This window comes from Haplochromis burtoni, unplaced genomic scaffold, assembly GCF_018398535.1.
Source record: "Haplochromis burtoni strain Fernald_Lab_line unplaced genomic scaffold, NCSU_Asbu1 Contig_2, whole genome shotgun sequence".
Lineage (NCBI taxonomy): Eukaryota > Metazoa > Chordata > Actinopteri > Cichliformes > Cichlidae > Haplochromis > Haplochromis burtoni.
In genome coordinates, this window is record NW_024582363.1 from 5,705,372 (window position 1) to 5,731,159 (window position 25,788).

At 38.6% G+C, this 25,788-nt stretch overlaps 1 protein-coding gene across 1 annotated transcript in view; it reads right to left on the bottom strand.

Annotated features, from left to right (window-relative positions):
• hcn4 (hyperpolarization activated cyclic nucleotide-gated potassium channel 4) overlaps nucleotides 1-25,788 on the bottom strand; it is a 69,594-nt gene that overhangs the window by 21,886 nt on the left and 21,920 nt on the right. Inside the window, exons 3-4 of the mRNA XM_005912914.3 lie at nucleotides 14,398-14,559; nucleotides 10,728-10,946 (exon numbers count right to left, since the gene is read on the bottom strand). Of these exons, the coding sequence (XP_005912976.1) occupies nucleotides 10,728-10,946; nucleotides 14,398-14,559 (381 nt within the window). The remainder of the gene's footprint in view (nucleotides 1-10,727; nucleotides 10,947-14,397; nucleotides 14,560-25,788) is intronic.

Here is a 25,788-nt window from a genome sequence, read left to right on the forward strand (position 1 = left end):
GATTCAGGATGGCTATCCGTGCCCTTTCAAATTTCACCCAAAAAGAGAGCACTTTTCCAGTCTTTGATCAGGTCTCTTAAAGTCTCTCTTTCTCTCTCGGAAGTCACACTGTCCTGAATATTTGTTCACTGAATGTACTAACTTCTAAAAGATAAGGGTGAGAGAAAGGAACGCTACAGTCATGAAGTACAAAGTCAAACTGACCTTTAAAAGTGCGCTACAGCAGCTAATGTGAATATGAAGTAAATGTAGATCTTAAATTATTAAATACATATTCATTTTGTTCATGCAGAGAAGAATAGATTAGAGTGTATGTTGTTCAGTTGAAACAATCAAAGTGTTTCTGTTTTTACAGTACAGACTTGTGGATTAATATCCTCTGTTGTTGAAAGATATAACTATTTAAATGTGTGTGTCAAAAAGCCTTTGACTGATTCTGTAGCAGTAGCAGCAGAGATGTAGATCAAAGCACACTGGGAGCACCTTGGAGATAATAATGGGCTGAATCCTTAACCCGCTGTAAAGGAAAATAAGGAAAAAGAAAAAAAGAAGAAATTAACCATTCAGAGGGTGACGCTGGTGGTGCTCTTTGATCACAATGACTAAGCTGCCAGAAGACTTACCGCTGACTAACACAGCTGACCTCAGAAGCCTTCTTCTTTGTTTTCTCACAATACTACTACTCTTGTTGGCGCTAATCTTAAAGGAATTCATCAAAGCTCCTGCTTTGTTAAAATAAATAAGAACTGTTTTCTACAATTTACAAGAAACACATACAGGTGAAACAAATCGAGTTTCGCAGTATAGAATATCGAGCAAGACAAAATATGGTGCACGAGGCTTGACCATGGGACAAAATGTGCCTACCAGTAACATCCAGGGCTCCTGCACTATTTTAAAAATAAACTAAAATTTTAAGAGCTCTTTTAAACCTTCATTGAGTCCTTTACAAATAAAACCTAAGAAAAAAAATCACAGTTAAATTATATTCAGGTTTTCATAAACAAGCAGGTATACAACTATTGAACTGTTTAGTAATCCATACAATAAAGAACTTGATGCTTTTCTTTACCACACACAGTAGTAAAATGATTATATTTGTACAGGAAAACAAGTGCAACAATTTTAAAAGAGTGCTATAAAAATCCAAAACTTAATTAAACTAAAATTTATGTTATTCAATAATATTTCTGCCCACATAAAATGTGCAGGATATTTTAAGACCTTAGTTTGCTTGATTTAAATTTCTGACTGTGACATCTTTTATCTCTGCACTGGCTTTTGACACCTACATTCCTCACTTTCTACCACTTTCTCTCTTTCCTCCTATTGCCATATTTAGAAGAGTTATTTGACCAGGCCCTTGAATCCCTCACGGACGGAGAAGCAATCTACAATGACCCTGTGAATATTGATGATAAGGCTCCTTTGACTGTGAACAGCTAGTTATGAACTATTACATGGCTCCACTCTCAATCCTGGACAAAAAACTGATTACAGATTAGGCAAACTGCTTGAAATATGTTTTACACCAGTTCCATCATATTAAATAGTTTATAGTTTATTCTATTTAACAACTTTTGTAGGAATGTCAAACAAAGTAAATTATATTTTTTTTGTGTAGCAACACTGTGTAATTTGATGTGGAAGGTCAAATACTTGAAAAAGCATAAACAAGATGTGAAGCTTATATTAATCCAGTCTCTCTGTCAATGTCAGGGTATGAATATGAATAAGAAATGTTGTGGGTGACAGTAAGAGTTTGAATCTTTATCCACACTATCCCTTTAGCATAAAATTAAGAAATGTACTGATCCAATGATAACACTTATTTCACAGAAATGCTGTAGGTGATGATCAAGATGTTTCCAACGTAGACATCTTTAGGTGCAGTAGCAGTCGCTGCTGAGTATTGCACCAAAGATGGCATTTCTATATGTGATGCAGGGTGAAGATGACAGGTATCTCAAATTATGAATTAGTCTAACACTGTTGTCTTCTGCTTTAGACATGTTTCAGTACAGTGCATTTCTTTAATTAGTTTTTTTGTGCATGAAGTATTAACACTTTGAGAAACTTATTTGAACTTTCAACATCTAATTTATGTACAGCTTTGTAGCATATTGCAGTCTGGTTCTCCCAGCACAAAAGAGTATTAGTCAAGTGAACAAATGGAAGATAATGTCTTATTGCTTCTGCAGTTTTGATGAATAACTGTATTACACGGAGTAACTCGGCATCACACTTGAAAGCATTTCAAATTTACTATTCACTGTGCTGGATGCAAAGACACTGATCATCAGGGGCGCAGGGGGGCAGGGGGGCATTGAGGGATAGGGCAGGGAAGGCATTCTTTTCCCGATGATATGATGGGCTGGTAAAATCCCCTCTGGGAGGGAAATTATTCTATTGCTCAAAGATCCCTGCTCTCCTGATCTACGTGAACAAATCAAATCAGTCTGCATTTAGGTGGTAATTATTTCACCATCAGATTTCCTTGCTTCTATCTGAACACTAGAAAGATTCTGGCTGTAATATGGATCTCTTATAATGTCTATAATGATTATTTCATGTTTCTTAGCTTTCCGCCCACCTTCCTTTACTCTGGTAAGTCCAGGATGATGACAAAAGTCTAAGGTGATGTGGCCCAAATAAAAGATGTTTTAACTGTGGTACAGGTATAGTGGATTAATTAGTGATTATTTGTGGTGTTGTTTCTATGTTGACCTTTAATAAAGATTGCTACCTTTTTTGTTCTGGCAAGCTCCTTATGTTTTTGGTTGTTTATAGTAACTCTGTATTGAGAATTAAAGAAAAGAGTATCCATGTCCTGATCTAACTTGTTTCTTTTGACAATTTTACTCAGCTTTAGTTGTTTTAAAGATGCAGTGACTGTAGCGTTTGTCTCTTCTTGTTTTACAGGAAAAGAAATTCCAGACGTTTGGCACCTAATTAGTCCTGCACTGTTTGTTGAAGAAACACTGAGACGAGCAGCTCATTTGATGCGTGTTATTACTCTTCTTGGATGTACACGTTACAGTTTCTGAAATATATGAAGATTTATTGCAAAAAAACAAACAAACAAACAAACCAAAACTATTCATTTTGGGGTTGAATGTTCAGAGTTAACTGTCAGAGTGGGAGAAGCAGAAAATTCTTTGGAAATATTTATCTCTAACCTGCAGCTGAGCTTACTTTATTTACTCTATAGTCTTCAATTTATCACCAAAAAAGTAGAAATTATGTCATTTTCAGAGTCAGCAAATTTACATGCTTGATCTATAGGTAGCTGAGTGAGAGGAGTAGCGTCTAAAAGACCTACTGAGATCTAATATAAATTAACAAGTGTTTGTAAAAACAGAAATTTGCTTTTATGACATTTTATCACTAGAAACCGACACATAGACACACACAAAAAACACAGATCTGTAAATCAACTGTTTAGGGCGCTTGCAGTTTTCAAACCACGTTGTGGTTTAAAAACTGTGGTTTTGACTTCCTCCTCAGATTCCTCTGTTTTTCACATTGCAACACATCATCATAGCAGCTTTAACAGCTGCTTTACTGACACAGGAGTGAACAACTGACAGTTGATGTGCTAGCTTTCATTGATGGATTTAAAACACTTTTTATCTTTTCCTGGTTGGTGCATACTTTTGATGTATTTTCTATTTCACCCAAATAAATGAATACATCGACTGAATAAAAGATGAATGATCTGAGTATTTTTTCCTTACCACTGTAAAAAAGTGAAGCCACAATTCTAACATAGGGAAGTTGAGCTTCCATTTTTGGAGCCACAGTCAGTGTTTTAGTGATTTGGGATGTATCCACACACACTGTATCCACACACCACCTCAGCTTGACCGCAAGTGCAACTGCCTGCACTTATGTAGCCTGATTGCTATAATTGTAACAATCTCTGCTTTTAATAGGCTTGTTCAAATAAGTTTAACTACTAACCACATACAGTAGCACACAGCTGTATCTAAAAAGGCACACACAGTATGAACATACTACATTTCAATGTATAAATGCCATTCTGTAGCTTCTATTCTCACTGTATTAGCTATTAGAAGCTAGCACAAACCATCTAACATGTCAACATCTTGTAGTAAACAATTCTACAGACATGTTTTTTATAGAGTCATTAAGCTTATGCTTAATAGTTGTGTGTTTTCTTCCATCACTGGTTGAATCTAATTGAAAGAGACTTACACTGATTTTCAGTTCTGTTTTAATTGAGCTATTTGTATACAGCTTTTATCTGTCTGTCTCCCTGATTGTCTGTGTTTTTGATTGTGGACATGTAGTATGGGAGACATATTTTTGAGGTTTTCTAATTCCCGCAGTTTAAAACCAAAAGTTTAAAGCTGCCTATTTTGTTAAATATCTCGATGCAGACAAAATAATGTGGTTATTATTTCTTCTAGGTCCCATTCAAAATATTCTTTTTCTGTCTGTGCCTTTTCTCTGATATAAACATTCAAATTATTTTCCAGAGTCCTTTCTCTCTCATGTAGCTAAGCAGATGCAAATTCTTACCAAAGAAATCATGAATAATTTATTCCCCCAAAGAGATATTGGTTTCTTAATTATACTTTTTAAAAATGTATTTATTTCCACTGTGCTCTCCTGCCTTCTTCCTAACCTAGAGTTGTGTAGTCAAAAGATATCTGCCACACATTTAGGCAAAAATGTTCACTGACTAATATAATGATGAAAAACGGGTAACAGAGAAATTAGGGATTAATGCTACAGGAATGCTCTAAAATCACTATTTTATTTAAGAGATAACTAACATAGAAATTCAAAATCTGGAGGATTAGGTAATTATATTTTATGATCAATATACCTTTGAATTCCATGATAATGATTAAGAAATTTCAATTTTGTATCTTTTCTGTGAATAAGAGCAGTCCATTTGTAAACACCATGTCAAAATGATTCAAATCACCAAGATTAAATGCATGACTGTGCTGGAATCAACACACTCTCTATCACACAAAAGGAACCAAGAGGCCAGTAACACCTCTGATAGGGGCATAGTCAGGAGAGTATGATTTCTTAATAGTTATTTATATTAGGAATACATAGTGATTAAGAGTGGTGCATCAAGATAAATGACAGCCTTGACAACACAATCCGAAAGCAGAAAGCATACATTTCATGTGACATAAAATATATAGTAAATTGACACTGGTTGGAGTTTTGATTTTGGTTATACAATAAAAAAATAAATAAAAAATAAAAATTAGAGCGCCTCTGAGGCATGTCAACACTCCTTGACTCAGCAGTAAAGGCTGCGTGGCAGACAGAGGAAAAGGAATGTAACAGAGTTCAGATTAATGCCATCAGTCAGGTCCCAACTAATGGGAACAGCTCTTACTGTAAGGCAGAATTAGACTTAAGCCCCCCATCCTTTTGGCAGTTTTGTCCTTGATTGAGCTGTATGGGAAACTCATGACATAACCTATACAGGACAAGACCACGTTAATGCTAGGATGATAGCTTAAATATAAAAAAATCTGTAAAACTGTCATTTTTTTAACTACTTCTCTGATGCTATTGCTCTCGTTCCTCCTTCCTCCCAAGGAATTGGACAACTCTATCAAGTACAGACACAGTCTACCACTGATGACTGTTTTCTGTATTTCCAATGGTCTTGATTGGGGGATCTCTAGAGCCTCTATACACACAAATAATCAGCTTTGGGTCTCTTATTAACTATTCCCCAAAGAGCTATGTTTATTTGCCAAGTGTTAATTAGAGATTTAAAAAAGGAGGGGCTGAAATACCCCATTGCCATTTGCTTCTAAGGCCATTTGGGACTGGCATGCCACAACATGCTATCTCCTGGGCATCCCTAATTTCATCACCAACTGCCAACAGCAAACAGAGCATCAGTCAGTCAGTTAATATTTAAAAAAAACAAACAAACAAACAAAAACTTTTCGTATAAAGACTCACAAGGATGAGAACATCAGAAAGTTTACGTATGGTAAGTGAGACAACAAAGATCACAAGCCACCTACAAATGAACACGATTATCTCTTTTGTTTGCCGTCTCCATCTCTGTCTCTGTGTACTATATAATTTACCACAGTAGAGAGCCAAAGTGACAGATAAGCAGCAGCTTACAGAGAGCTGGAGTGGCAGGCATACCCTGTATGCACAGTCACATGTTCAGCCATCTTGTGCCCCAAATCTGGAGAGATGTAATTCTCTTTGTGTGATAATGATTCTCAACATGCCTGAGACACGAGAGGAGAGTTCTTGTGGGATTCTGGTTGATGCTTAACCCCTCCGATTCCAACATCCTCTTAACACTGATGTTTAATGCAGTTTGTTTTATTTGATTAAAAATATAAACTTGCAGTTTATTTTTTGCCATGAATTTTCTTTAAGTGTAAAGTGTAATGTGATTACACTGCATGGTGATACCATAAAGACACCACAGAATGCATCACTATCCAGAAGAAACCACTCAGTGACCATCCTTCAGGTGCTGACTTGAAATGATAAAGATTGTCCCAATTTCAGCTCCAGTTGGCTGCAATCTATCTCTTTTCCACTGACATGTGATATATGGTGTGTCTGCTGAGTAGCAAACACATAATGAATGTAAACTACTTAATCTGTTTACACACAGTTAACAGCTGGTGACAAGAATATATTTTATTTAATTAATTCATTTATTTATTCATTTTTATCTCAGTGGAAACTACAATTCAGCTCCCCCAACTCCCAGAATATGTAGTGTAATTGCTGTGCTCTCTACTTGGTGTAACAGTTAACATGCTGCCTGCTTCATAAGAGCTCATTTGAGTCTGCTTGCTAGCATCTGACAGCCCAGCCATTTATCACATGGTGCCACATTTAATAGAATTCTATTCAGAAAAGATTATACCCCAGCTTTCTGATGGTAATTTTCACCATCTTTGCAAGCAGAGCTCCCCTCATCATCCTTTCCTCTTTCCCATGTGTACACTTCTGAGAATCCTGCATAAAGTATTTTTTTTAATCATTGTCCATCTGACCAGTTACTTGGATATCATGCCTGCATGCCAACTGGACAGGTAGCCTCTCATCTTGGACATATAGCTATATGAACAAGAGTCTGATTTTTTTTTTTTTTTTTTGGTTTTGGTTGTTTTTTTGTTGTTTTTGTTGTTGTTGTTTTTTACAACTGATTAGCAGCTGATAAATAGAGCACATGTGGTAAATGTGGTATCAGTGCTGCTCAGCTCAACACTGATCCATTATTGCATTTCTTTCAATCATTAAACAGTGGTCAGTATCTATCTACTTCGGCCCCACTGTGAGAGCAATATTTGTGCTGTTGCCATGTGGTTGTTTGCTGGATGGCTCAGGTCCAGTGTCATCTGCAGCACAATCACAATAGCTATATAGTACAATATATCTGCTTACTAGAGCATGTATCCAGCTTTTCGTGATAGTACAACTGCATAATAGGAAGCATAAAGCACATTATGATTAATGGGACTGCATAGTGTCTGCATTAGAGATAAGTCATAATTCAAAGTACTTTGCACTGTTGGTGCATGTAAATTATGCAGTTTTGCAGTGTAGTTTACAACATCGCTGGTATATTGGTGTCAGGCTTCCAAGCAATAAAAAGAAAAGAAAAATACTAGAGGGCCTTTTCAGCTTTCAAACAATCAACACAAGTTACTGGCAACATTTTCTACTGAATCCAAATGTATTATCTTTTAGTTTTTAGGTCCAAAATCAGCTATCCAACGCTTAAATCAGCACACCAAACTAGGTATAGAACAGTGTGATTTTTACAAGAGACCAACAATACATACCTACATATCTGTAACAGAGTTTGTTTTTCAGCCCTCTTAAATGTGTTATACTCAAAGGCTTTAGAAATCCCATTCCATAAATAGATATGTAGATAGAGATTTCATAAAACAACAGAAATGGCTTCTGTAAAAATTGGCAAAGCCTGTGAATCAGACTGATGGAAAGATTTTTGTAAACTATCATAAATCATAACAGAAGACTGTAAAGTGTCACTTTACTTTACACCAATTCAAGGTCACAGTTGGGCTGGAGTCTATCCCAGCTCTGGGCGAGAGGCAGGATACACCCTGCACAGGTCGCCAATCTCTCACAGAGATAACATTGAGAGATAGACTCAATGTTATGGCCACTTTAGGATCATCATTTAATATAATTTCATCTCAGGCCACAGCTAGCACACCACCACGCTGCCAGTTTTTGAATAAACTGAGTGATAAAAAAAATGTGTTTCAATTACGTTTTCGAAACACTTGAGTAAAAGAGGTCCTTTTTTTGATTTCTGATGAGTTAACAAAGATGTGCATGCATGGCAATATATTTTATGCCTATGATGTCCAATTTTTTTATTCAGGTTATAATTACAGAATATGTGATTAAAACAAATTCAAATTAGAACATGAATGTTATGATTATTGTGTTGACGTTTTTGTATATCTTGCCTCATATATATTACAGCTGCATATTTCCAAGCTTCCATTATATTTTCTAATTTATGTTGCCTATTTCTTTCTTTCCCTTAATTCCTCTTATTTATCATGTCATACCTAACACCTGAACAACCACTTTTTATTTTATATTGCCATGTCATATGCAAATATGTAGGGCTAACACTATTTGTAATTATTAAGTTGAACCTCATCTTTGTCATATTCAAAGCCTCACACTGTGAACAGTTTTTAAAGGTCAACTAATTTTACTGAAAATGCAAATACCTTTCATCACACTCTGACCTGATTATTTAAAGGGATGCAACCAAGCTTATGGGACAGCACTGACTCACCCAGTAAAACCAAAATGTTTAGAATAACTTCCTGTATGATGGCAGGCTGGCAGTTGGCTTTGGTGATGGCAGCTCTGCTAGGAGATTTATATGAAGTCTGAGTCCCCACAGACAAGAACAGCTGTCCCTGTCATGGCAGCCCAACAGCCACCAGACTTCTCAAACCTCTATGGATTGCCAATGGATTTCCAGCTTCTTGAGCGTGTGGATTATGGTATTAAAGGGAAAAGGAAAATCTGCAGCAAGCAGATCCCATTGTCACACAATTGATGCAACAGGATATGAGAAAAAGGTTTATGTCTTTGAATGAACTAACTCTGATAAGAAGAAAGGAGAAATGGGTCCAGTGCTGTGTAGTAGAAATCACTACTATCTTGCTCCCAGAGCCAAATGAGCACACAGTGACAGTGTACTCTGAGCATGCGTTATCACTGAGCCTTGTGGAAAGATAAATGAGAGAATCTGGACTCTTAAAAATTAATTGCAGTTGGCAGTAATAACGCTTCTGCACGCAGGCACTGTGGGAACCGGTGGGAACACAGGGGAAACTTTTCAAGTGGCTGGGGGATTCTTAAGGCACCTTAGGGGGCGATCCTAGAAATGGCAGCCAAGGGCTTCTGTAGCACATGCTGACTGGTGCTGAGGCAGACCAGCTGTTCAGTCTACTTGGCAGCATGGCATCTCAAAAACAGAGGAGCAGACATGTCGTGGTGGGAGCTGGTTTGCCCCCGTTTCATTAAACAGCTTCTCAGATCAGTATTAGTCATGAACTTACAAGTTGAACTTTTTTGGATTTTTCAACTTTTTAACTGGGAAATTAATCTATTCGTTACTCATTCCCTAGAATCACAAAGTGTTAATTTATCCAGTGCAGTTTCTCTCCTTTTGAAGAAGTCCTGCTCACACATTACATTAGCTAAGCTGTTCGTCTGCCTGTGTGCCTGGTCCTGTTTTCTCTGAAATCTTTCACTTTCATTTTCCCTCTTCCATTTAGGTGCGATCTCTCGAACCTGTGCCTCCATTCCCTGGAGGTCGTTCTCTCCTGTCTCTTACTCGCTACAGACGGTGGGTAATGTGGCAGGCGAGCAGTTCAGCTCATTATCGCCCACGCTGGGCCCACAGAGGGCATGGCAGTGTGGAACATGTCTCGGGCTTCATAGGCAGCCATCAGGGCTTTCCTTTCCCTAAACCAGGGAAATCTGGGTTTCTGTGTCTATACATTATGTAGAAAATGAGGACAAATTTTTAACCATTTTGCTTTTTGCACTTTTGCTGGCAAAGAAAAAAACACAATATATATCTAGTGCCTTTCTAAAATATACTTATTTAGGGTGATAAATGATTTAAAACCCCATTAAAGCTCACCTGAATAAAAGGCTGTTTCTGTAATGAAAAGATGATGAGACGACGCTCATTATCACTGATCTATGACATATTAGTATTGAGAGTAAAGCCTTGTCATATGTTCCAATAAAATTTGAATTATGTTTCATCAGAGTTGTTAAAAATAGGTTTTTGACTAGGGTGCACACTTCCACACAGTGAGAGAAAGAGCAGACAAGAAAGCAGAAAGACAAACATATATACTTTAGGTCTGATGTAAATTCATACTTTTCAGTATCTATATTTTTTTATATTAACTATGAAGGGTTGTGGCCCACAGTGTTAGACTGTTAAACCTCCAGTTCAGCAGAACCATACTGTCATACTGTATTTATCTGTGAGTCAGTTTAGAGCCATATGTAAATATCAATCAAATTAAACTTGCTACATTAAAAGCTAAAAACGAGTATTAAACTGAGCACAAGCCAGCATCCGGGCATCCACACCACTGTCCTCTCTTTGAAGTAAATCAAGACAACACAACCATCAATAGCATGTCATCTTGACTCACCTTCTCCTGGTACTGCCGTCGAGATGAGTCCAGAGATTGGATTAGCGCAGTGGCGTGGCCCACAAACATGGCGTAGCAAGTAGCACCCACAATCATGCTGAGGATGGTCAGCCACACGTCTGTCATGCCCACTGGGGGGTACATGCCATACCCAATACACAACATGTGGCTCATAGCTTTGAAAAGTGCGTAGGAGTACTGCTGTCCCCATGTGTCATTCTAGATGAAACAGAGGAGACAGGGTGAGTTAGGGTGAGAACATCTGAACACTTCCTCGCTTGCTCTCTTGCAATCTCAACACGGCTGCTGATGGCACATTTCAGGTCAAAGAACACCCTGGCAGCCCATGAACATTCACAGACACATGCAATTACTTAAGACAAAACTAATGGCAGATGTCCATTTCAAACTCTCTCAGTCCAGTACAGAGCAGCTGGCAGGGTAAAATATACTTTTCAGTATGCAAACATTTGGAGCAAGCAGACATTTGGGTAGCTGCCTAAAACAGAGCCCTGGGAATCAGCAGAAAGAGCGTGAGACACTGGAGGCTTGCATGACATAAAGTAGGTCAGCTATTTAGAAAAATGTGATTTCTCTGTGAGTTTTCTAATTTGTAGATAAATTGCCCCTTTTCCTTTAGTTCCCGGTGGTGGTTCATGGCAAATCAATATCAACTCTCTCCTGGGGGTGACATGTCCAAATTGCTTTCAAACTCATTTCCACAGTGGAAAAGCCGGGACTGATAGCAATTTTATTAGTGCCCTCCTGGAAAGGTAAGGAGTGATAACCTAGCAAGATAATAGGACAGCTACTGTAAAAAACAAAAAAAGGAAAAAAAAAAATCTGTAATCATTCGAATGAGAGTCAAACCAACCACGACTGAATCACAGTTATCAATACTAACAACCTCTTCTTCTACCAGGTAATGTGAGCAAAAACACGAGGTGCTTTCCAACAGAGAAATGCCTGCCCTGAGGCTTAAATTAATTCAGAAAAAAATATATTTGTTATTCTGTCACATTGAAAACCGTTGTATGTAATGCAATTAATTAGACAGTGTTTACTGTGTGAAACAAAACAAACTCCATTTTGATGTTAATAAGAGGCTACATCCCTCACACAGGGATTTAAAGTAAGTACATTATGAATCTTTTTCCTTCACATCTCCGGGCCTCTTTACACTGGATGCATTTGGGAGCATCCAGTGTAATGTTCTTGATGCTCCCAGAGCAACTGGCTGCTTCTTAGGAAGCAGCCAGTTGAAGTTATGGATACAGAACTCTGAGCTGTAACAACATGACAAAGAGTAAATGCCCAAATATAATCTAGTCAGAACTGCATCAAATCAACTAGCGACAAGGAATTTGGCAGGTCATATGCTAGAGTCACTGAGATGGAGAGATAATGGTTCTACTACATTTGAAAATCATTTGACTTACATCTAAATTAGATTTGGGTAAAAGTAAGCTTTGGTATTAAGTATAATAAATAACATTTATCTAAAAATACTCACACATAGCAGGAAAATGTGATTGGTTTGTTTTACATGACTTTTAAATCTGCTTTGCTTTGTTGCGTTTTTATGTAGCCTGTGGTGTTATATCGGATTTTTCAATGTATACACAGTTCAAATATGTTTTTCAGAACAAAACAAAGAGATTAGCACAGCAATAATATCCTAGTTTTCTGTGCCGCAAAGCAAGACATTAAATTGTATCTTAATGCATGCATTCTTTTTGAACCTTAATCACGAGCCACAGTTTACATTATGTATCCTGACAGCTCAGCCTTATGTAACTTAAAATAATCCGCTTGCACATTTGCTTAATGTATCAAATATCAAAGTGGGGGTGAAATGTATTTATAATTGTAGCAAAGAGGGGCTAAAAAAACTATAGAACTGGAAGAGAACAATGCAACAGAAATCTCAATCTTTTCTCGAAAAGATAATTAAACACAGAGTTTGATTAGATTGGGAGCTTGATTAAAGGTTTTTTTCACACTGTCCACGAAATGGAGCCACTGTTTTGAGTGTGCATCTCTGCAATGAGACACATGTAGAAAACGAGCTAAAATTATCTTAAGCGTGAAACATCTCAAGGGACAGTAGTTTTCAACATCTGCTGTTTCTTATGCTTAAATATAAGTGAGGCAGATTCAGTGAAACAAGTGAGCATGTCAGGGAGGCAGCGAGGCATGCTTAACCAAATAGATCATACCTTGAGCAATGCAACTATGTGACATTTGTTCCGGCATAGAGAGCTGAACTTACAGTTGAACTGAAGCAGCTTTATATATATATTTCAAACTGAGATTTTGTGTATGATTTTTTTTGTTAGTCCTTAAATGTATGATTATTCAATATTTCCTTTTCTTGTTTACTTTATTAGTAATTATTGAAGTAAATAAATGAGTAGTAAATATTTATCAAATTCTGCTGAAAATAATATATATGTCAAACCAATTTAACTTATTCTGTCTAGAAAACATATGTTCCCTTACACATGAAACTTTAGCCTGCTGAAACTTGAAATCAGTTTAAACTCTCACTATTGATTCATTACTGGGGCTGTTTGGTAAGAGTGTAAGCCAACGATAGGTAGATGCTGCAATTTATTATAATTGTAATACTAAAAAAATTGTAAATGCTGAAAAGACAAACAATTGGTTTAAAAAGACACCCAGGATTAGCTCACTGACTGAACATACAGTATATCTGTCAGTACTAAAAACCACAAAACACTTCAATGAGCCAGGGGAACAGAGCTAATGCTAACTGCTAAATAATCAAATGGTATGTCACGCAGTATTACTCACTTGCTTTGTTCAGCAAGTGAGTCGTAAGTGCTGCAGTAAAAACCTTTGTGTCTAAATTTCACTGCAGTCTCACAGTCTGAGAATTTAGTGAGTACATAATCTACTAGAATTCACTAGTGTACCTATATGGGGTAGGTGGTATTGCTAATTGTGAAATCAGATTCCTTAGTAAGGTGCTGTAGAAGACTTGAGCACACTAATTGTGAATTTTTGGAGTCAGTATTGATGTTGCCGTAGGCTAATACCAAGCAATTATATCAGCTGATTGAGATATTGGTCAAGCTCCAGTGTGGTAATGAATATTCACTGAAATCAGACCACTTCTCACCCCCAAAATCTGACAATATCTGAATGACTTTATAATGTCACAAGTTGACATGAGACCATCAGTTTTGGGTGAACAGAATATCCATGGTGATGCAGCCCCCTCCCTTGAGCTAATAAAAAAGAGATCTCTGGTGACCCACTATTCTGGCAGCTGTTTCAGCAAAACAACAAAATTAAAGCTCAGCATGTGTGCTCACTGGAAACTGTCAATATCCAGCCAATATTGGATAAGGGATAGCTGTCTCCCTCAGAAAGTCAATGTTCCATGCACATCCTCCTTTCACAATAATGACAAATGTCAAGAGCTCCAAATAAATAAAAATGATCAGTAAATTGAATAAATGTGGACAAATGTAGCAGATAAACATATTTGACTTAGGGTTTAAAATGACAGATATGGAAGGCAGTCTTACCCAGGAAGCTGAAGAGTTTTAGAACAGTAATTACTGAGGCTGACAGACAAGATAAGACAGAGCATAATCTGATTTGAACAGGCAGGAGGACTGTGTGCAGGAGAAGCACTTACCACCATCTTATTTTTGGACACCCAGCAGTCAGCAGGGAAGTCCTGGAGCATGGGCACCAGGAACTGCAGGCAGCCATCCCAGTGACAGAGCAGCAGCATCATGCCGATTAGATTGACTATTCGTACCATGGCGCTGGCTAGGTCATAGGTCATGTGGAAGATCTGAGGAGTTGAAGAGGAAGGAAGCAGGAAATGAGTTAGTGAATGATGACTCAACATGCTGATGGTCAAATCCCTGAAATCTCTCTAGAACGCAAAGCACACACACATGCACAAAGAAGATTTTCTTCCTCCACGAGCATTTCAAAGATTTCTGGCTCTATTCTTCGCTCATGCCATGCAATGTGTTTGCAGTATTAGAATTAAAGGCCATTGTACTCAGCCTATATAAACCATAGCTTTTTATTTTACACAGATGAGTTGGTGGATGCAGATCTTGCTGTTGTCACATTTCACTGGGGATGGCCAGTGAAATGAAAGCTTAAACAGATAAACTGGGACCAGAGCTTTATCGTGTGCTGCTGAATCACTCTTATCAGGCACTCAGCCAAACACAATAATGGTGCAAGGGTAGAGGTGGCTATGCTCCTGGGGTGAGAGCTTTCACAGGCTGGGTTTGTTAATCCTAATGATACTCATAAGGCGCTCCAGGACTTCTGGGCTGGTGTAGATTTTAATGGCCTCAACCATTCAAAGCCTCTTAATCCCACTGAAGACTATGTGCATTGCTAACCACTTGGCTCCTTATTAAAATACACTTGGTGCCTTTAAAGGGGTTGTGTTTAAGAGGGGATATTTCATTTTTACTTTCTTGTTTAGCAATAGGTAAAAATGTGAAATGAAGCTGAGACATGTCATGTCAGCGAAAGTTTAATCTAAGTCATTCGATCCTAAAGCACTTTGTTTGTTTATTTTTCTGTTTCCATTCGAAGGCATACAAAATGTAAGTGTATCTGGGTATTTTATCTCTGCTTTGTTAAGGAAGAAACTGGCAGGGAGTGGTGTTATGTTTGTCAGTGTGGGTGCTGCTGCACCATCAAATCACATCAATTTAGTTCTGTCAACAAGATAGCATGAAGCCAGAGGTATGCCCAGAAAATTGTACCTCTCAAAGTGGATGGAGACATCCTCACTCACGCACTCTGTCTGTCCACATGCAGATACACAGTGAAACTCCTCTCCTCTCAAACCCTGTCTCATCTTTGTTTTTGTTCTGCTTTGGATTTCTTAAGCTCAAGCACTTATACATGAGTAAAGCCAAATCATTCAACTAGCTCCGGAGCCGCATGCGGCTCTTTAGTCCTTATAGCGCAGCTCCTCGTGGTTTGGCAAAATAAATTAGAAGTATTTAGCTGAAGTGTGTTTTATTTATGTTAGTTCTTCTTTCTTTTTAAACTTGCACTTCTAAATTGGAAGATTATTGTGATATTGAAATATAAAAATAAAATTATATTTTATTATTTTTTCATCGCTCAAAATAAGCGTCACACTCGTGGAAGCCGGTATACCCGCCGAAACGCCGTGCATTTATCGAGACTTTCAACCCCAGGTAGGCCAATTATGGATCTTCGGATCCACATTATTCTCCACTGTGAGCTATGTTACAAACAAACATCGCTCACGCCTCACAGATGACAGCTTATAGTCCTGCGTAAAGATGAAAGTGACTTCATATAGCCCCGATTTGCAGACGCTGTGCGCATATGGAATATGCGCAGAAGTTCAAGAGCAGAAGTCGCATTGTAAACATATCACGGCAGACCCGACGATGTTTGCATGAACACGCTTTTCAGCATCTCTTTATTGACCACTTTTCACACACGGTTGTTGTACGCACACAGCCGGCTGTAGCTTTTCAGCTCACAGCCCGACACACACCAACACAACAGCACAGCTAGCACAGACGTTAAGGCGGCGAGGCGTGATTGCGGGTCCCGCTCAAGTGCGTCCGCCTCCCCTGCAGCAGCGCTGCAGACCATGCCCCGCCACTCACCTTAACCTGGTAAAATACATATTTAGACAGAATTTTGCAAATATCTATTTTTCCATTTTTTAGCAGCATAGTGCTTTTTTTCCAATTATTTTTTAAAAGTCAGGTCAAGGCTCCAAAAGCCCAAAGGCGATATAAGGGTGGCGGCTCACAACAGTTTTTGTTTGCTACATGGATCATTTTAGTTCAGCTGGGTGTCTTTCCTTTTGTTATATTTCTTTAAGAGTTCAAAATGTGTTAATTACATAAATAAAATGTAACTTTCTCTGTAGCACTTCATGGATTTCATAAGCAACACACCTTAGTTGTTCACAAAAAGCATAAAGGTAAAAAACAATATATACAGTGTTATCTTCATTTTAGATGTCAAAAAGTATTTGCGGCTCCCAGTGTTTTCTTTTGCATGGAAACCGGGTCCAAATGGCTCTTTCGGTGTTAAAGGTTGCTGACAGCCATAAATAAGTTACGTTAGTTAATATGCTGTGTTGTGTGATGTCAAATTTCCTGCTGGAGCTGTAATGGCTTTCCGTAACATTAAAAGTGTTAAATTCACTCTGTGTGAATGAATAAATCATGAGGGGCCCTTTCCATCTTCTGCATTGAGTCTGATATATTTTTCATTTGTGAAATGGTATTCCAGACAGGAAAAGGATGATTCATAAAACACAGGATGCTTTTAAATCTATAAAAACTCGCAAAGTCATATGCAAATTCAAACACGGAGCATGCTATTCCTAGGACATGAAGGACTGACAGAGATATGAAGCTTACAATATGAACTGCTTAGACTTAGACTAGAATTGTCATGTCTGATATGATCAGACTTCTTTACCTTCAGAGTAATTGTGAAAGAAAAGCACATTTTGGTCAAATGACACATTTTGGAAAAAAAGATACACTATAGTAGCAGATATTTAGAATGAAGGGAAACTAGATTGTCATATGAAAGATTTTCCACCATATTTGAACTGTACTGAAGTTGAACTGAAATACTATAGAGACATAACATTTACAATGTAATCATTTTCATAATTTTACATTGAAAATATACAGTACAGCCAGTTCTCTATGTATAGTTTGTGTTGCCCTCAGGTTATCCAAGCCTCAACACATTTCTACCTCTTCTAAGTCCCCAATTCTGATGACCAATAATGCCACATTTTTATGGTGTTCCCTTTAAAAACTACATGTAAATGCATCATTATAACCTTGATAAGCAGCTGTTACTGCAAGCATCTAAATTGGTGCACAATACCACTTCCTCTTGGGACAAATCTCTTATTATTATACAGGCTGTCCTTGAACCTGTCAATATACTGAATACTATCAAACTCAGCAATGTCAGCATGTTTCTAAAGCATGACAGATTCCCTTCAGTATCTTGTGCCACAGCCTGAATGACTTATTACTGTTCAACAATAACTCCTGCTACTTTCCTACTGTAGATATGTCCTCAAAAGACCCCTGGCACTTTAACAGAATAAAGCCTATGGAAACTGTGACGGATAATGCAATGCAAATCTCCGGTTTGTAACCCAAACTGTACTGTGAGTGGAGGAAGGTGATTCCCCTATCTCCCTCCACAGCTGTAATCAATTCAAATATACCCCTGCCAAGCACGGAATAGACTTTCCAGTTATGACAAAAATTATTCCCAAGATTGGTTCTGTTAGAAGGTGGTTAAAAAAATCATTATTCTCAGGCGCGAGAGGGAGGTCTGTGTATATATCCTCTCTTTACTTCTAATGGTTTTTCTAGATTAAAACAGCACATAGTTAAGCAAGTCTACTCTGTGTTTTGCGTAATTGTACAAAATAAATCATGTACATTTTCAGGATTTAAAGCAAACACAAATCTGCACGCACACACTCTGCGTACAGAGCATTACACAACATGGCATGTTACATGGAGGATGATGAATTGCTGACCACTTCCTTTTAATTGATAGGAACACAGAGTGAGCCTGGCACCATTAGCATCAGCATCATCTGCATAAGCAAGAGCGCTTTGATTGATTAGGGCAAAAAAATACAACCCAACAGTTTCATCCCATTTTTTTTTCAGTTTTCACAATCCTCATTAGAATACTCTAAATTCATATTTTTTTGTATTTTTTTTTAGCTAATGCAATACATAACCTATAGAAGGTCAACCTGAACCCCTTCAAAAATACAGGAAAATGAACTGACAACACCCCCCCCCAAAATAAATAAATAAAAAAGTAAAAATGTAGGTTTCCTGACAGTGAGATAAGATTTGCAAATTAGAAAGATAGTACTGCATGGCCCAACAGCTGGCGCTACAGGCACTCATCAATATGGCAGGTATACAGTGGGTGAAACAATTATTTGAGCCCCTGCTGATTTAGTAAGTTTGCTCACTTATAAAGATATAAACACTCTCTAATTTTAGTGGTAGTTTCATTTTGGAGACACAGGATATCAACCAAAAATCCACAACATGTCATTGGGTGAAAAAAGTATGTGATACTCAAGCAAAATATGACTTGGTGGATAAACCCTTGTTGCAAAGGACAGCTGTAAGACGTTTCTTGTAGTTAGTTAAGAGAAGAAGTTTGTCATCCAAGATTTTACAGTACACGGTTCGGTCCACTGGCCTCTCAATGTGATGAAGTTGTCCTGTACCAGAAAAGCATCACCTAAGAATAATCTTTCCACTTCCATATCGACTATGAGGATGGTGATCTTTGGGTCATCCTCACAATTTCCCTTCCTCCAAACATAACTACTATTACTGAATTCCAAAAAGTCTAAATAGTATCAACAAAAATAAAAAACTGAATCATTTTTCATCCAACAAAACAAATACACACAGCAACTGAAATATAGCTACAAGTCCAGCATAGCCTAGGACTGCATAGTACTCCCTTGGTTGAGGGAAAGTGCTCTAAGGTCTAATGAACATTTTGAATTATAATTCCTAAAACTTGCAATTAGACATTGAGGGTCCTTGGGCCTTGCCATTGTAAGAAGCCTTCATTTTTCAGTGTGTGAGTCATTTGGGTCCTCACGATTAGTAGTCGGTGGATTACGCATCAGGCTGACATCCTCTGGAGCATAAAAAAATGCTATGGTGAGCTACCAGTTCCCCTGCATGCAAAGCTGTCAAACAGAGTTGAATGTGGAACAGTATTTTCTTACTAGATTAAGTGGCATATCATGAAACACTGAGTTCAAGGTCCAATCAGAGTTATGAGGATAGTTGAGGCTGGTAGTCATGAATTCAGTTAAATGACAGTTAACAATGGCCGCCAGACTGTTTAAGCTTTCGTTGTTTATACTCCTGCTGCTTTGGTGGATTGAACAACAGCTTAAGGCCCCTGCGGGGAGCATTCAAAGCATTAGTGCTGTAGTTTCAAACTTTAAGAACATTAGTTTTTAGAATCTCTCAGTGTACAGTGTCATTTATTCAATTTCTTTTTCTTCAGCTGCATCCATCCCATTCATCAAATTTGTCATATTCCCCAAAAAGGTTAATAGAAATGACGAAGCCACTCATTTTTCGTATTTAATTAGTAGTTAGCTTAATGTGTTGCAATAAATTGTAAACAGAGGCTATCAGTACTCCGTAGTTTCTTTGGTTAACTACTTTTGATACAGGCTATGTAAGTAAATTGATTTAGAATGATAAAAAGATCGTTTCACTGGAACTACTTAGAAGGTATCCTTTATCAGGAATTAATGTCCACCCTGCAGCCAGATATAATTGACTATTCATCTAGATCTTGGTATAAAAGGTTGTAAGTACTCTGAAATGGAGGCTGTAATTGTCTGGGAAAAGCCACTTTAACCAAAGCCAGTGTTTCAAGGCACAAAATGAACAAGTTAAATACTCACAATAGAAACAATACTAACACCGTTAGTCAATTATAACCAATTATTTTTTTTGATTGCTGAAATCCATAATCCTGCTGAAGACCACCACTGTCAAGTACAAACTATCAGCACATTTTATCGCTACAGAAAATGGCACTCATTTACTGAGCACATATGCTTGTATACTTACAAATATAACAAGTAATAAACACAAGGATCAAATATGGCACTACAGTCACAAACAGCATCAGGCCCAGACAGGCAGGGAGAAAATGAAGGCAGCTGCAGAGTCATCTCAAACAGATGGAGTGAGAGGAGTGTGATCCAGGTGAGAGAATAGATGCATTTGTCCCATGGTGCTGATGGTAGCTGTCCAGACACAGTCATTGTAGCACTATACTGAAGCATCTGTTGTTCGCTGCTCATACTGCTAATGATGATGAATGTTTGGCATGATTGTATCTTGACACACGAGAAAAAACACAATCCTTCACTCATATTGTTTTTCGGAAGCCATGTTGCAGACATGGCATCAGAAAAACATGCCTTGTATGCCATAGACCAGGGGTGCCCAATCCCGGTCCTCGAGAGCTACCGTCCTGCAGCTTTTAGATGCATCCTTGTTCCCCACACACCCGAATCAAATGAATGGCTTGTTATCAGGCCTTTGCCAAACACGATGGCATGCTGAAGAGGTAATCAAACCATTTGATTCAGCTGTGTTGGAGTAGGGATGCATCTAAAAGCTGCAGGATAGTAGCTCTCGAGGACTGGGATTGGGCAGCCCTGCCATAGACCAATTGAAAGGCACACAGTTTTAGCTACACATAAAAAAAAAGCTCTATAGATAGCAGATATTTGGTGAAAACACACTGTTTTAGTGCAATCTGTCTTGTCCCTGCAAATTGTTCTAATTGTGTCCAAGTAGCCTACTGGATGTTAACAGTTCAGTACCTTCATTGTGCTAATTGCAGCATGCCACATTTCCCTGTGTTAGACTGAGATATGATTTCCCCATGATGAGTAGCACAGTTTATAAACTAGATCAACCCCTGCACTCCTGTGTTATTTTTAATCATCCAGCATGATGGCAGATTCGGGGGAACAGGCTGTGGGCAGGGGTTAGATTTCTCACTGTAAATGCCTCGACCAAAATGTCATGCTCATGCATACTGTCATGGTGGACAAAGAGCATGAGGAGAATGCAAAGTAGGCCTGGTAGTGGACCACAGGGAACACCCTTCCATCATCTGTCTAAACAGGCCTGGAGGGCTCAGATCACAAAAAACACCCTGACTATGCTCTGTACCAAGGTGCGCCTTTGGGTTTGCGCTGAATTACACATTTCACTGTAATAGTTTTTTAAGCAAACCCACTGTGGGTATTCATATCGCAAAAGACTCATTCAGAGTGTTGAGGACCTGTCACTGTTGCTGGCAAGCCTCATTGTGCACTCAATAATAGCCCATTAAATCTATTCTTCCTGCTTTTCTTATCTCTGAAAGACCAGTCCTTGGCTAAGGTAATGGGTCAGTGAGCAGGGAGCTGATTAGTTGATTTCACTTATTTAAATATTTTTGTATAGATCTACTGAGTGGAAATGAAAGGTGCTTCGTTCCATCACCAGACCCATGGGAAAGCCACACAACTGACTTCCATCACAATGCCTGACGTATTGCTTTGTTTCTTGGAAACTGCAGCACAAAGCCACCACAGGGCTGTAAATCTTAATAATCCAAGCAGTAAATAGTAAAAGAAACTCAATTTCTGACACTTTTTGACCTTTTTTAAAAAGTCGGTCCCTCTTTCTCTCTCTCTCTAAATAGACACACACACACACACACACACACACACACATTTCACACAAACCTACACATTTAGCAAAGCTCTACCATATACCAACAATTTATCTTGCATTTGATGCAACTGATAAACTTCACTTCCCACACTCTATTACTTTAAATTATTTTTTGCTTTCCACTCGGATGACTAAATAAATAAATAAATGATCAATTAAAAAAACCCTCTTTGACAAACAATTGTATCTTGATCCACACTGAAAGCAACATTTGCTGGGTTGCCCTATTGAAACTGTTTTGCTGTAGGCATCAGGCATCGTGAGAGAGCCCGTGGAGCTTTATCATTAGTGCGCTGCCTTGAATCTGATTTAACAGGATGACTAATCTCATCCAAGTCAGTGGTTCGTCAACAGGAGACAACTCCAATGAAGAGAATATCCGGTCACAGTCTTATTTTTATCCCAATGAAAAGTGACGAGAGGAAGCTGACCAGATGAGGACAGGAGAGACGAATAATGACACTCTGCTCTGTCTGTGTCTGTGTAAGTCTGATGAATATCTGCATACTGTATTGAATATTGAACACCGGCATGTAGCCACCTTTCCCTCTCTCTGTCTGTAGTCCCAGCCTGCTTCAAAATGGCCACCATCGTCCCTGTACCCAAATCCTCCACCATCTCCTCATTGAACGACTGGCGACCTGTAGCCCTGATCCCCATCGTGAGCAAATGCTTCGAGAAGCTGGTCAGGGACTTCATCCGCTCTGCACTACCCGACTCACTGGACCCTCTACAGTTCGCATACCGCCACAACAGGTCCACTGATGATGCCATAGCCCTGACACTACACACTGCCCTGTCACACCTGGAGAAGAGAGACACGTATGTGAGAATGCTGTTTGTAGATTACAGCTCAGCATTCAATACCATCGTTCCCTCGAAGCTGGACAGGAAACTGCAGGATCTAGGACTGAGCAGCTCCCTCTGCAGCTGGATCCTTAGCTTCCTGTCTGACAGACGCCAAGTGGTCAGACTGGGCAGCATCACCTCATCCCCCATCACACTGAACACTGGTGCTCCACAGGGGTGTGTACTGAGCCCTCTCCTGTACTCACTCTACACCTACGACTGCACGGCCACTAACAACTCCAACATCATTGTGAAGTTTGCGGACGACACTACAGTGGTGGGTCTTATCACCAATGGTGATGAGACGGCTTACAGGGAGGAGGTCAGCGCCCTGACCCACTGGTGTCAAGACAACCATCTCACCCTCAACGTCGCAAAGACAAAGGAGTTGATAGTGGACTTCCGGAGGTGCAGAGAAGTACACACCCCCATCACCATCAACGGCGCTGCTGTGGAGAGAGTGAGCAGCTTCCGGTTCCTTGGTACATCTGGCTGAGGATCTTACGTGGTCAGTACACACAAACAAAACAGTGAAGAAGGCGCAGCAGCGCCTCTTCTTTCTCAGGAGACTGAAAAGATTCGGCATGAGCCCCCGCATCCTCAGGACCTTCTATCACTGTGCCATTGAGAGCATCCTCACTGGATGCATCACCACCTGGTATGGCAACAGCACCGCCTACAACTGCAAAGCTCTCCAGCGAGTAGTGCGGTGCTCTGAACGGATAATTGGAGGTGAGCTTCCCTCCCTCCAAGACATCTACAGGAAGCGGTGCCTGAGGAAAGCGGGGAGGATCATCAAGGACTCCAGTCACCCCAGCCATAAACTGTTCAGACTACTTCCATCAGGAAGGAGGTTCTGCAGCATCCGGTCCCGTACCAGCAGACTGAGAGACAGCTTCTTCCACCAGGCCATCAGACTGCTGAACACGTCATAGACACCTCAGCTTCACTACTGGAACTTCAACATTATGCACTCCATACTGTACAGTAATGCCACTGTTTTGCACATGTCTCAACTCTGTATATTTTTATATATTTTATTTATTGTTTACTCTATTTAATTTGTAAAATATGTGTACACACACACACACACACACGTAGAAAAATATTTAGTATACACATCCAGAAATGCATATACTATTATATATTGTACATATATTTATTAGTTTCAGATGTAGCCATTCTTGTATTTTGCTTGTTTACATTATTGTATTTTGCACAACTCTGTTGCTTGTGAAGCTCGCACACAAGAATTTCACTCACATGTACTGTACCAATGTACCTGCACATGTGATGTGACAATAAAAGTGATTTGATTTGATTTGATTTGATTTTGTTTGTAAAATGTATTCTGTCAACATGGTAATTGTAATATCACCTTTACAGTATGATGAAAGTGTAATAATACAGAATCAGACAGCATCCTGTGAGCAAGCGTTTGTTGGCACTGAGAAGGAAAAAGACCTGTTGGGGATGAGGAGAGAGAGTTTAATAACTGATAATAACAACTATTGCTTAAATGCAAAGTGGTGCATGAACACCACTGAAAAGACTCAGGGTCACCTGATCCAGCCCTAACTACAAGCATTTCCAAAGAGAAAAAAAAATACAAACTGGGAACTGGTTACAGAGAAGAGGGGGCTGAAAACTGAAGGCTCTGCCTCCCATTCTACTTTTTAATACCCTTTAAACCACAAGTAAGCCTGTAGTCCGAGAGCGAAGCGCTCTACTGGTGTACTGTGAGATCTTTAACATCAGATCGGGCCTGATTATTCAAGATCTTTTATGTGAAAAGAATAATTTTAAATTGGATTCTGGATTTAACAGGGAAGCAATGAAGCGCAGCTAATTTACAAGAAATATGCTCTTTCTATCTAGTCCCTGTTAGTAATCATGCTGCAGAATTCTGAAGAAGATGATGGGCAGCCAATCAGATGAAAGTGGGCTTATGGTGATGGACAAATAGTTTAAATGGCTTTTTCAGGACAGTGGATGAAGTTTTGCACAATCATGCGACATAAATGTTCCAGGAATACGACCACAATAATGGAGGAAATTAGTATAGCAGGTTCCTTCACAGTTTAATTATTCCATTGATGAGTGCAAAGCATGTATTTCACATTATTTCAAAGAACAACAGGAAAATCTACATACAAACCAGCAACTGTGTGAAATACATCATTTCACACAGTCGTGGTTTATTGTCAATATTATATCGATCCATGGTTTATTACTTATATATATAATGTGACTTATTGACAAATAATTTAAACCCCTTTAAAAATAAAATCAACTAAAACAAACAAAGAAGCCTAAAGCAAAGCCTTTTTTCTCTCTATGTGGGGTAGTTTAGGAGTTCATAATAGACAGATTATGTATACTGACTGCACCATACTAAACCAAATATGTATTTGCACATGCATGCATGGATGTGCAAGTTAGAACTATTTCCCTGAATTGTCAAGAATTTAATTAAACCAAAGCTAAGATGACTTTACAAATTACATTTTTTCCCACATAAGAACCGTCAGTTAGATTTGGTCTCTTTAAATCTCTGAGGTGAAACCATGTCACCTATAAAATTATGATTCTGTGACAAATATATAGATATTGAGCCATATATAGTTAACTGTCCCCAAAGGATTATGAAACAAACTTATGACGTTTATTCTATTGCTGAGAATGTGTAGGTCACAATAAAGCAAATCGGTTTTTCTAAAGGGGTGATGTGAAGCAATAAATGACTTAGTTAAGTTAGTCCCTTTATGCAATTTGTCTGGAAGTAATCTGATAGCTCTGGGAATAAGATTTTATCCATTTATTTTTTATGTCTTAAAAACACCTTACTTTTAATACAC